Source organism: Sorex araneus, chromosome 1 (assembly GCF_027595985.1).
Source record: "Sorex araneus isolate mSorAra2 chromosome 1, mSorAra2.pri, whole genome shotgun sequence".
Taxonomy (NCBI): Eukaryota; Metazoa; Chordata; class Mammalia; order Eulipotyphla; family Soricidae; genus Sorex; species Sorex araneus.
In genome coordinates, this window is record NC_073302.1 from 74,911,294 (window position 1) to 74,924,404 (window position 13,111).

A 13,111-nucleotide genomic window follows, 5' to 3' on the forward strand; every position below is an offset into this window, starting at 1 on the left:
GCAAAGAAGATCCAGTCATTTTCCCCCTGAAAACTTCCTAATTGAAAGGTGGGTTTGTAACTAGAGTGATGATACTTTCAGCTGGCCACAGCAATTTCTTCTAGCTTTCCATGCATAATTGGTAATACTACCCATTTTTATGCTGAAGAAAGTTGTAGTTTGTGACCATTTGCCTAGCAACCATTTCAATTAATTCTGAAGATTACATTATAAAATGTGAAGGAAATTGCTTTGGGAATTGTAATGCCATACACAAATAAAAGGATTAATATATTTCAGTTTTTAAATGCATATTTTTCTATTAGAGACAATCAGAAATGTCTAAAATGGGTATCTACTTTAGTCTCTGTTATTGGTCCAAGATATCTTTGGATCTTTTAGGAAATCATCTTGCCATTTTAAAGCAGCCTAGACTTTGTTCAACCATTTTCAAGATTAAATTCCTTTTTCGTGGTCAGTTCCGAATCCTTATAAAATAATCAATGTTTTGTTTTGCTCTGTTTTATTTTCAAATGTACAGTTCCTTTTAAACTCCACATTTCATGGTTCTTATGAGGTTTGGAACTGTCAGTTCCTCAGAAATTTTTAAAGGTTGGTTTTGAAGAGAAAGTATATAGAAAGTATATGGAAGTACTGGATGTTAAGTTTTTACCATAGAGACTCTCATGGGAGATGCATGCCGAAAGTAGATAATGGACCAAACATGATGACCTCTCAGTGTCTGTGTTGCAAGTTATAATGCCCAAAAATAGAGAGAGAGTATGGGTAATATTGTCTGCCATAGAAGCAGGGGGAGGGTGGGAAAAGGGGGTAATACCCAGGATACTGGTGGTGGGGAATGTGCACTGGTGGAGGGATGGGTGTTTGATCATTGTGAGATTGTAACCCAAACCTGAAAGCTTGTAACTATCTCACGGTGATTCAATAAAATTAAAAAAAAATTAAAATAAAAAAGACTTCCAGGTTAATCATTTTATATGTCCTTTATATCAGATTTTTGTTTACACAGGGAAGAGAACTATCATGTATAGAGATTAAATAGATTAGTTTGTGCCACAGCCAGCAAAAGCAAAACACTAAAATTTAAATGTATATCTAATCTGAATCTGTTGTAAATGGATAGGTAAGGGGACCCTGGCAATGTACTTTTGGAAACTTCAGAAGCAATTTTGTAACTCTGAAGTAGCCCAAAGGTATGATGGCCACATCCCGTTGATTGATACAAATTCTGAGACTTTTGGAGAAGAGAAACTGATGTACCACCCAGATGCAGAAATCTAAGGACCCACCCAGAGGAGGAAAGGAGAAACTACAAGAAGAATCTATGAGATTGTGAAAAGGCCATCAACAGTGCAAGACTTTCCTGCAATAATGCCCAAATGAATGGAAATGGGTTTCTAGGAAAACCCATTTGGAAAAACTATGAAAACTCCTTCCAAAAGTCATTTTTGGCTTGCTCTTTTTTTTTTCAAAAAGAACAGACTTTATTTTTAACATAAAAGTTCTATTTTCTTGTGAGGCAGCAACAAGTGTTCAGATACAGGGAATACATAATACATAGTAACAGTATTTATCACCATTGGAAATGCCATCTTGGGAATTATTTTTCAGAAAAACAAAAAAAATGTTTTAACTGCATGAAAAAGATTTACAGGACTTTAACAGAGATGAAAGATACAGACTTAAAAAAAAACATAAATTATATTCCCTAACAGGATTGTATAAACAAAATATTGTTCAGGGCTGCCCTGCTTATCACTAATTTAGGCAGAGTAAAACTTAATCTTAAAGTGAGGAGTTAAGTATTCTCTCTTGAACACTTATCTCATATCTCTCAATGTTTCTTTGCTTGCCTATTTCCACTCTAGAGAAGTCTGTGCTCTCGTTAACATGTATTTTTCTCTCTCCCATCACATCTTTCTAAATAAGTTAAAATATAACCTTGCTTCACTAATTTGCCTCCTCCTGGGATTCCTTTTTGTGAGGTAAAGGTGATGTACCCAAAGACTGGCTGAGGTTGGGAAAGAGCTGATCAAGGCCAGGTATTTTCCCGAGAGCTTATGACCAAGATGGGTTGAGTAGAGAGGTGAAGATTCTTTACTCCAGTATACCTCCCATGCTCCTCACTTGACTGAACCACGATAACAAACCCAAAGCCTGTTTATTATCCATTCGTGAGTTTAACTATATATATATATATATATATATATATATATATATATATATGTATTTTTTGATCACCTACCATGAACTGGATGCTGTGGATATATTTTTATGGGTGCAAGTAAAGCAAATTGGGTCCTTGCCCTCATTTCTAGCTTGACCTCTTCTATTTCCTCTTCCTCATCTTCCCACTCTTCTTCCTCATTCAGACAATTTATTATACAGATTTTTCCAGGTTCAGTGTTAAGTACTTGCATAATTTAAGTTGTTAAAGTGCCAGTGAGGAAGAAGTTAGAACCAACTCCATGTTATAGATTAGGAAACTGAGTTTAACTTGTTCAACAGGGTGAAGTGGTACTTCAAATATGGCTATCAATCTTACCATGAAAAGTTCTTAACAGAGTGGTCTCATGGTGTTAAATGAATGGGTTGGGCATAGTAGCAGACTGGGTGAAAGGAATCTAATGGGGAAAGTTTGGGTGATTTGGCCTTTATAGGATTTTCTTTTCTTTTTCTTAAAGAAATGATGGAGAAGGGAAGCTAGCTCAAAGGGTTGGATCAGGTACTTTGTATTCAGGTACCCTGGGGTTCTAACCTTGGTACTGCATGTTCCCCTGAGCGATGCTGAGCCCTGAACACCAAGCTTACAATTCCTCCCACACTGCTGTGTATGGGCCTCCCTACATGGCAAAAATAGAAATAGATTTTGATCTTGAATCAAATGGAAAGAACATAATATATTTTTATAACTTTTATAGAAATAGTTAAGTATTGAACATTAGCACTGAAAAGAATGAATCTTTGCTATGATAGTAAAGAACTTTTAATGTAATATGAACAAATTCAATATTTAGATCTACTCATCATTTGATGAGCATGTTTGAGTGAACACCTGACCCCTGATTTATATCAATTTGATGTACTTCTTATTTTTTTTACTTAAATAATTTATTCCTGTTATATGAATGTGCTCTGAATTGCTTGCATTTGAGATAATTTTTACATTCTTTCACCCTCATTATTTTGCTTTCCTAGATGTGTTGGGACTTCAGTGGCAACCCCATTGGTACTGGGTCCTGAACCTGTGTGAAATGATGTTTTAGTGCTTCGGTCAGTGCTGACGGCCACCTTGGTACTGCTGTAGCACCTGGTGGATATCTTGACCACACAACAATGCTGAGGGGCAATAAAATGCCTATTATTTATGAGATTTTCCCAAGTGGTGCTTAGGGGACCTGGGGACTCCATCCATGATTACTGACCAACTGGGCCAGCAGGATTGAGGTCTGAGGATTGGTGATGGTCAGGCTGTTCTTTCCTGTTCTGGGGATTATCTGGACCATCCAGTGATGCTCAGGGACCTCAAGGGCAAGGCTAAGGGATCTTCAGGTCTCAGGGATTGAATTTGGGTCACTACATGCTATGGAAGCACATTAAGCCCTTTACTATCTCTCTGGCCTACATAGTATTTTAAAACTTGTTTTTGGTCTTAGCAGCACTCTTTTCCTTTTCCCTTCCAGACTATAGGATGTCTTTTTGTTATCACTGTTGGGAACCTATAACACTGTGATGTTGACAATCAAACATCATCTCTCATTTCAAGTTATAAGAATTTTTCTATGTCCTTAGCCACAAGAAAGGGCACATATCCAAGGGGACAAATCTAAGTCCTCCCTGTCTCTTTCAATTTGTTTGGTTTGGGGCCACACCAAGCAGTGCTGGGGACTACTGCCTGCACCTGGCACCCTTGGGCTTGCTCCTGTCAGTGCTCAAGCACCATGCGGCACTTGGGATCAAACCCTAGACTTCCACATGCAAAGCAAGCACATTAGTCATCTCAGACAGCTCCCTGATCTGAAAGATGTATTTTTCAAATTGCTGTTGTATGCTTTAACTGAAATTTACTCTATTGGTTAAGAACAAAGCTGACACGGCTGATGAGCATTTTGTGACAGGCGTCTCAGAGATGCTTCAGAGTACAACCCCTGAAGACATCAGTTGATGCCTGTATCCCACTTAGTCTGAACTCAGCATACTCTTACACTTTCTGGTTTTGAGACTCATCAAATCTATTGTTTATTTTGGATAAATCTGAATAATTTCTTTCCCTTATAACTGAGAAAAATGTCTTATTGAAGCTATATTTCATCAGGGGATCAACGAGTGTGAGACAAGACATTATTTACATCAGGTGAAATTGTGGGCTTCCTAGTTTTATTTCCAAGATACTGTGTCTGGTAGCCAAGGACCTTGGTAGTGGTTTTAAGGAAGTTGATGTTCTTGATATACTATTGGGGCAGAGGAAACCCCACAATCCTAGAGCAAATGCTTGACATCAGTATGGCAATTTGAGCCAACGAGTGCTGGATCTTTGAGAGTATCATAAACGTTACATAAAACTGAATCGAACAGAGGGAACACCAGTAAGCTGTGATGCTGCCGTTGGTTAGCCATATGATTGTGAAACTTTCATTGACTCTTTGGCTGGAGTTTACTAGAATATATGGATACGTGGGAGTAGCCAGGTAAAGGAGCTTCATGATGGTTTTGGGGTGAGGTGGTAATAAAAGACCAGAGACAAACGGGTGTACCCATGCTAAGTCTCTAATTGCAAATGAAAAACACATTCTGGACATCAGTGACTTTGACTAAAGGGATAAAATAAACCTTCAGGAGACTAATGCATTTGAGGAGCCTCTTCTTACAAGTTAAAAGATACCAGAAAGACTTAAAGTAGCCACATGCAGAGACAGACTAATAAATACTTTTATAACAATAGCATTGTAAAAGTTACCTGGCCTTAGAAATTTAGTCACTGATAGAAATATTTCACTACTGTTCCACAGTTTACTCTCTCTGTGCCCCTTTAAGCCTAAAATAAAGTGAATATGCTGTATATTTGCACTTGGGTAAACTGTCTTTGAATAAAATTTTAGTAATTCCATTTGAATAATATTTGATTATAGTTTCCTTGCATTTTATATAAATTTTGAAAGTGGCAACACAAATGTCTCTCTTATTTTGTTCTAAATAAGACTACCTAAACAGTTTTACGTTAAAATAAATAACACTGAAAGGGAAGCACCATGAATGTTTTGTACAAAACTATACATATATATATATATATATATAGTTTTTTTCAAAGCAGAGCCATAACAAGTTACCATAAAACCTGTTCATGATTTATTGAAGTTTAATCAATTTTTAGTATCAAGAATATCAGTTACTTGGGAGATCTAGCTTGTCTATATTGTTAGTGGCCATCAACAATACCACTGCTGGGAATATATCCCAGAGAATCAAAAAAGTACAATCGAAACAACATCTGCACATGTATGTTCATCGCAGCACTGTTTACAATAGCCAGAATCTGGAAAAAACCCGAATGCCCCAAAACGGATGACTGGTTGAGGAAACTTTGGTACATCTATACAATGGAATACTATGCAGCTGTTAGAAAAAAGGAAGTCAAGAATTTTGTAGTTAAGTGGATGGGCATGAAAAGTTTCATGCTGAGTGAAATGAGTCAGAAAGAGAGAGACAGACATAGAAAGACTGCACTCATCTATGGTATATAGAATATCAGAGTGGGAGACTAATACCCAAGAACCGTAGAAATAAGTACCAGGAGGTTGACCCCATGGCTTCGCGGCTGGCCTCACGTTCCGGGGAAAGGGCAACTCAGAGAAGCGATCACCAACTACATTGTAGTTGAAGGCCATGTGGGGGAAGGGAGTTGCGGGCTGAATGAGGGCTAGAGACTGAGCACAGCAGCCACTCAACACCTTTATTGCAAACCACAACAGCTAATTAGAGAGAGAGAACAGAAGGGAATGCCCTGCCACAGTGGCAGGGTGGGGTGGGGGGGAGATGGGAGTGGGGAGGGTGGGAGGGACGCCGGGTTTATGGGTGGTGGAGAATGGGCACTGGTGAAGGGATGGGTTCCCAAACTTTGTATGAGGGAAGTATAAGCACAAAAGTGTATAAATCTGTAACTGTACCCTCACGGTGATTCTCTAATTAAAAATAAATAAATTATAAAAAAAAACAATTTCAGAATGTGACAAATTGTTTTGTTTTACTATGGTTTAATGCAGTCACTTAAAAAATAAGGCATACTCTTTCAAATTTTAGTTGTCTATTGATGTTAGTACTACTTTGTGATAATAAGTGCATTTATAGTTCAAAAGAGTCAGGTGGTGCATGCATTCAGAAGCCTTTTCAAAATGTGCAAGTTATTTGCTTCTTTTTAAGTTTTTATTCATTTTTTATTTGAAGTTCAAAAATTTTTTAAATCTCTATTTCTTTTGCTTTTGATTTTTTGGTCACACCCAGTGGTGCTCAAGGCTTACTTCTGGCTCTGAGCTCAGGGATCCCTTGTTTTTCATAGACTTGAAGGTCTTGAGAAGCTTTCTCTCTCCCTATGTCACACATACACTTTATTACCAAGGGGGATTAAACCCAAAGATAAAGAATGTTTCATTGATGGGGCAGTCATTATCATATTATACTTGAGTGCATACCTAGGAATGATAATATATACCCAAAAGATTTTTACTTATAAAATTAAGAAAAGCTAATAAAGATTGAGGGTAATTTATCCACAGAATGGGTGGACTTATCCACTTAGAATCACTGCAATGAGCAGATGCTTTCAGACATCACTGAGCCTGGAGCTGGGGTTTGTCCTGCTGTCAGAGGGATGCAGATAAGACCAGGCAAGTGAGAAAGCAGGTGGTTAGCCCTGGACAGTTTATTAAGGTAGATTTGGGGTCCTTTCCTGTTTAAACCTCTTCTTACTATGTTTTAGATATGGCTGACTGAGAGAAGGAAGGAGGTAGATAAAGCTCACAAATTCTAGAAAACCTCCCAACGTATATAAGTACACACCTTGGTTTTGGGTCACACCTGCAACAATGCTCAGGGGTAATTCCTGGCTCTGTACTTAATAATTATTCCTGGTGATGCTCAGGGGACACATGGGATGCTGGGGTTTGATTCCAGGTTAGTAACATGCAAGGCAAGTGCCCTGCCCACTGTACAGCTCTCCAGCCCCAAAGCATAGAAATCTTAATGGCTTCGGGCCTCTCTGAGTAGGGCAGCATGACAGAAAAAAAAAGACAGTGCAAGTAAAAAGTTGAAATTTCAGATAAGTAATAAGCATGGTGTTTTACTATTTGTTTCAACTTGGCTTTATTTTTGAAGAATAAGTATGCCCCATGCAAGGTTTGGGACATACTTATGCTAAACTTATGTTCTTTTTTTTCTTAAACATTACAAGTCCTATATTTTCTTTAACAATTACACTAAGCACCAGTTCCTTGGGTCCCTGGGTTGTGTGTGGCAGGGGAGAGGAATACTGAAATGGAGAGGAGTCAGCAAGCTTTACTCTGACATTCCCTCTTGGATAGTGTTTAACTCAATGCCAAAGAGAAGTGTGGCACCACTTATGCTCAGAAGCTACCTCAAGTTGGCATCTGAAGAAGCTTCTTCAGCCTCTGAAACAACATATTTTCTTTTTGTCTTCAGTTTTGGAAAGTAACTTCTGAAGTCAGTACTATAGAAGCAGCACCCCTTTAACACACACAGATGAAGCAAAGGAAACCCAATGTGATAAGCAAATGGAACGGCATAAACCAGGAACAGCAAAGACCTAAAGCCCCCGGCTACCTTATGGTTCTCTTGTGTGTTTCTCCACTTCAGGCTCTGGATTTAGGGAACAATAGTTAGTTAATTTTGTCACTATTTCCAAGTCCTACCTAACTTGTGAAATTTTCAGAGGACAGGGTCTAGAATGATACAGTGGGTAGAGTGTTTGCCTTGCACATGGCTGACTCATTTCCGATCCCTGGCATCTCATAAGGTCCCCTGAGCTACTTCTAGAAATGATCCCTGAGCCCAGAGCTAGGAGTGGCCTCAAAACACCTCAAAACAAACAAATGGGGAGGGGGAGGGGAGAGAGAGGGAGAGAGAGAGAGAGAGAGAGAGAGAGAGAGAGAGAGAGAGAAGAGAATTTCAGATGACAGAATAGAAACAAGTATACAAAGATTCCTCATTAATCAGATAACTGAAAACTGAGCAGAGTGTAAAAGTGTTAAACCAAGCAACATGCATGGAGGAATACTTTTTTTAATTATGGAAAGAATAATTTAATAAATTAAATAATCTAAAACTGATGGAAGTTTACTTTTGACCTGCAAGGAAGTGAGCAAAAGTATGCTGGATATCCTTCCCTAATCAACTGGGTCAAAATCACAGAGCATTTAAAAGCCTCTGCAAAATAGAGTTGATATGCCAAAATATTTTAAAGGCATACATTCTCATTAGCATCAATTGCTTCATAAATAATATTCATTACAGTTATTAGAAATGTTAATTTCTTAGAATAATCATGATTTTCTTTAATCTTCTATGGCAACATCTTCTAAACTGTAGATTTAGTGGGTCATAAAATCAATTAGTGGTATATATCAGTAGTAAAGTATAGAGCAGACTAGAATAAAAATTATCCTTTTATCACTTAAGTAATTAGAATAAAAATTATTTCATTTACTTGATTAAAGCCACATATATATAATTTCTTCATAATAACGTAACATGTATTTCATATGGTGTGTTTTAAAATAGCTGGAGAAGTATTCTGTAATAGAACAGACTTTTTGGACCAAAGAGAGAATGCAAGGATGAAGGTGCTTGCCTTGCATGCAGTCTAGCCCAGTTCAATGATCTGAACTGTCAGATCACTGCTGGGTGTTATTCCCCCCCCCCAGAAAAAAAGAACCCCCCACCCCAATAATCCATAGGTAAAGCACATATTTAAGTCTCACTAAGTGGTGAAAAGTGAAAATTTTCAATAAAAGAAGTTATGATGACTGATACGCTTTTATAGATAAAAGGGGCCCTTCTCTATTTGCTATGAATTCAGGTTCAAGGTGTTAAAGGTGGTGTTCCACTTTTTATTGCCAATGACATAAGATGCTGTGTGTGTGTTCTGGGATTATGGGATTAGAGGTTTAGGCTGACTGTAAGTAACACTTACAGGCCAATTCACCACTGAAATGCTCTGTACTTAATTTCCTTATCTAGAAAATTGACTTTGTCTTCTGCCCAGAGATGAACCAAGAGCCGCGGCACGAGAAGCAGAGCCTCCCGCCTACTGACTGTGATCCTGAGGTCTCCTAACCCATTTTGGCACCAGAGCAGATTCTTGCAGCCATGCATTTTGACTGCGAACTGAACTACAACCTCGTGCAGCCCGGGAAGGGATTTTTTTTTCCCTCTCCACCCCATTTTTCTGAGTGAAAATGGCGGCAGCGGCAGCAGCCACGCGGTGAGAGCCACCCTCTAAGACCCCTACACCAGGAGGTAGGACTTTCTTTAGTGACGTAGCCTGTAGGTGATCCTGGGAGGGGAGGTGTTCCCGGCGCGCCTTCCGCCCAGAGATGAACCAAGAGCCGCGGCACGAGAAGCAGAGCCTCCCGCCTACTGACTGTGATCCTGAGGTCTCCTAACCCATTTTGGCACCAGAGCAGATTCTTGCAGCCATCCATTTTGACTGTGAACTGAGCTAAAATATTAGAAACCCAAAACCGCGCGGCCGCTATTACGGCCGCGCGGACTCAAAGTCTTCACCTTTACCAAGGAAGAGAAATTATTAGATGATGCTTATTCAGCAGGCCTGATTGTTGGGGAAAATTTCCAATCAACAATAGTGAGTTCTGTATGGAAATATGAAATGTACTCAATATAGAGAGAGAATAATGGGAGTATCATCAGCTACTTAGATGGGGGGAGGGGTGGGAGGGGGGTGTATTTGGTTTCTTGGTGGTGGAACGGGTGCACTGGTGAAGGGATGGTGGTTTAATCAGTATTTGACTGTGACTTAAACCTGAAAGCTTTGTATTTTTTTGTTTTCACTGTGGTTCAATAAAATATTTCTTTAAAAATTAAAAAAAAAAAAAAAAAAAAAAAGAAAATTGACTTTGTAATAAACAGTTCATCAAATTGTTGTAAAAATGAAGTGAATTTGTACATAGAACTCATCTAAAGGTGTTTGGAACCTAGCAGTGCTCAACAAATATTTGTTACTAGTTTTATTAGATTTTTAAAAGTTTGAATTAAAATTTTTTGGCTTATGGGCCACACCCAGTAGTGCTCAGGGCTTATTTCTGGCTCTGGACTCAGATTACTCCTAGCAGGCTTGGGGACCTTATGGTTCTGGGGACTGAACTTGGATATTGGCTGTATGCAAAGCAAGTACCCTATCCACTATCCTATCTCTCCAGCCCTCCTATAATTACTTTTTATAAATGTAAAGAAAGCAAGTATCTGAGAGTTATTTCTCTTGAAGTTTTAATTATGTTTCTTACAAATGGAGTCCAGATCATGAGTTTAGTTTATTTAGTTTAGTTTGGTTCATGCGTGGTTCCTAAACTCTTCTACACGTGTGAAATATTTTAGTTCACTGGAACGAACTGCCTTAAAATAGAGATTCTCAGTCTGAACACAACACTTCATGGGATTGTGACATTATTGAAGTGTGATCAGGATATTGTGTACACACACACACACATATATATTTGGCGGAATAAGGGAAAAGGATCAACAGCTTCAAGACTCACAGGAATCATGCATATATGACTTCTCAGACATATGTACAGTTAAGAATTAGACGTTGATCTAAGTCCAGGCATGTTAACCTGAATAACTTCAACCTCTTTTAGCTTCACTTACCCCATCTATAAAGTGAAATTAGAAGCAACTCCTATATGATACAGTTGTAATAATGAACATTTACTGTAATTTCAAAAAGCATCACACTTAGCACAGTAGTTAGAACATCACATGTACACAAGGGAAAAAAATGATGGCGGTAGAAGAGTAAATAGAGCAGAAATTAGAGTAATTGTTGCTAGACTGAGGTTTCCTTCTGGAATGCTGCTAAATCTGTCACTGAATCAATCATTGGGTAATTCATTCATTTTAAAACAAAGGGTGACTGAATGCTTCCATGTTTATTGGGATTGTGTGAGGGGCTGAGAAAGCAGTAATAATCAAAGCACGTTCTTTGCTGGATAAAACTTGGAGTGAGGAAGGTGGTGATCCGCCATGTGATAATGCAGCAGGCAAAGTATGGGCTCAAGGAGAATGGAGAGATAGCTCTAAACAAGCAAGGTTTTGGTTTTTAAATTTTTCTTTTTCTTTTTGGTTCACACCTGATGATGCACAGGGGTTACTCCTGGCTCATGCACTCAGGAATTCCTCCTGGCAGTGCTGGGTGACCATATGGGATGCTGGGAATCAAACTCGGGTTGGCCGCGTACAATGCAAACGCCCTACCCTCTGTACTATTGCTCCAGCCCCTAAACAAACAAGGTTTTAGGGTTAGGTTTGGTCTGATTGTTCCAGTTCTCACTTCAGGACTGACAAGAGTGGTTGTTTACCAAAACATTTTAGTCAAATCTTATATATCTTTTAAGGAGAATCAGAGGTTAGGTTTGATCCTTTGAGTCTGGAGGAAACTATGTTTCCCTTGGGTGTGGCTGAGCACATGTAGGGCCCTCTCTGTAATACTGGGACTGAGAACAGGACAAACTCACTTCATGAAGGAAAACCATACATTTAAGAGCATTTCTATTTTTGCCTGGACTTCTAGAAAGTTTAGAGTTAAACTTAATGCTCATGCATAACAATGCACTAGCCTATTTTAGTGGTACATTTCTTTTTTCCTCTCATTTGTTTTCTATGGCGTTTCAAATAGTTAAAAAAAATAGGATAATAGTTACTGTAGTTTGATTTTTTTGGACCACACCTGGATATTCTGAGGCCTTAATTCTGGCTTCAGGATTCTCCTTTCAGGGCTTGAAGGGCCATATGTGGTTCCAGAAATAGAACCCAGGTTGATTAGATATACAGCAAGTGGCTTATCTGCTGTATGATATCTCTGGCAGAATTATTTTAAAAATCTCAGATAACTCAGCACATTACTTAAATGAACTTTTATGTATCTATTTAAGATTCAATGAATATGACTAAATAGCAGTTTATTTAAACTTCATGAAATTGAGCCATAGTATAATAGGTCTATTCTATGAGAGTTTAATAGTAATAAGAAAGTGTTACAAGAGAATCCATATAGTACCATAATTGAATATGTCATCGCATTATTTGTGTTTATATCCATTATTAGAAGATAAAAAGTTACATATTGGTCTATTTAACTCTTTGCACTCTTTCGACATAGAAACGTTTACCTTTGAGCAAAGCTGTCAGGATAGCTAGATCAATGTCCTGGTGTCCTTCTGATCCCATCCGAAATACTGTTATCTGCAATTTGAGACAAGATGGCCATTAGCAGCACAGTTTTCTCCCACCCAAAAAGTTAAATCAAAGAGACCATTTCTGAATAAAGACAACATTACCATCTATAAGATAGATTCTTAATCAGGGAGAAAGTAATCATAAAAAGCATTAAATCAGAGAAATCTGCAATTTGTTAAAAGAGAGAAGTCTCAATAACCTTTGAGCGGTGGCCACCTTAGGTAATTGTCTTGCTTATCATTACAATAAGGGCAACAACAGAGACCAAGGAACATGACCTCATTCATCAACTCAGCTTTGTAATGAAAAATTTTAGATCCTACAAAATGTATAGACCATAATGTAAGTTCTGGGCTGGTAAATGTTAGAAATAGCTATCCTTGTTAGGAAAAATGAAGTCTTAAAGTTTGCTTATACATTGATGGACATGCAAACATCATGCTGAGTTAAATGAGTCTGAGGGAAAGGGACAAGCATAATTGTATTCATTTGCAAAATATATATGTATACATAAATTTTATATATATATTAAAATATAACAAAAGCTTAGTATGTGAATACCCAAAGAGAGTAGAAACAAGGGCCAGGAGGACTGGTCCATGGTAGGAAGCTTGCCACAAAGGGTGAG

At 38.2% G+C, this 13,111-nt stretch overlaps 1 protein-coding gene across 1 annotated transcript in view; it reads right to left on the bottom strand.

Moving 5' to 3' along the window:
* Positions 1 to 13,111, bottom strand: part of TRPM3 (transient receptor potential cation channel subfamily M member 3) — a 608,677-nt gene that overhangs the window by 154,659 nt on the left and 440,907 nt on the right. Inside the window, 1 exon segment of the mRNA XM_012932570.2 lies at positions 12,417 to 12,489. Within this exon segment, the coding sequence (XP_012788024.2) occupies positions 12,417 to 12,489 (73 nt within the window).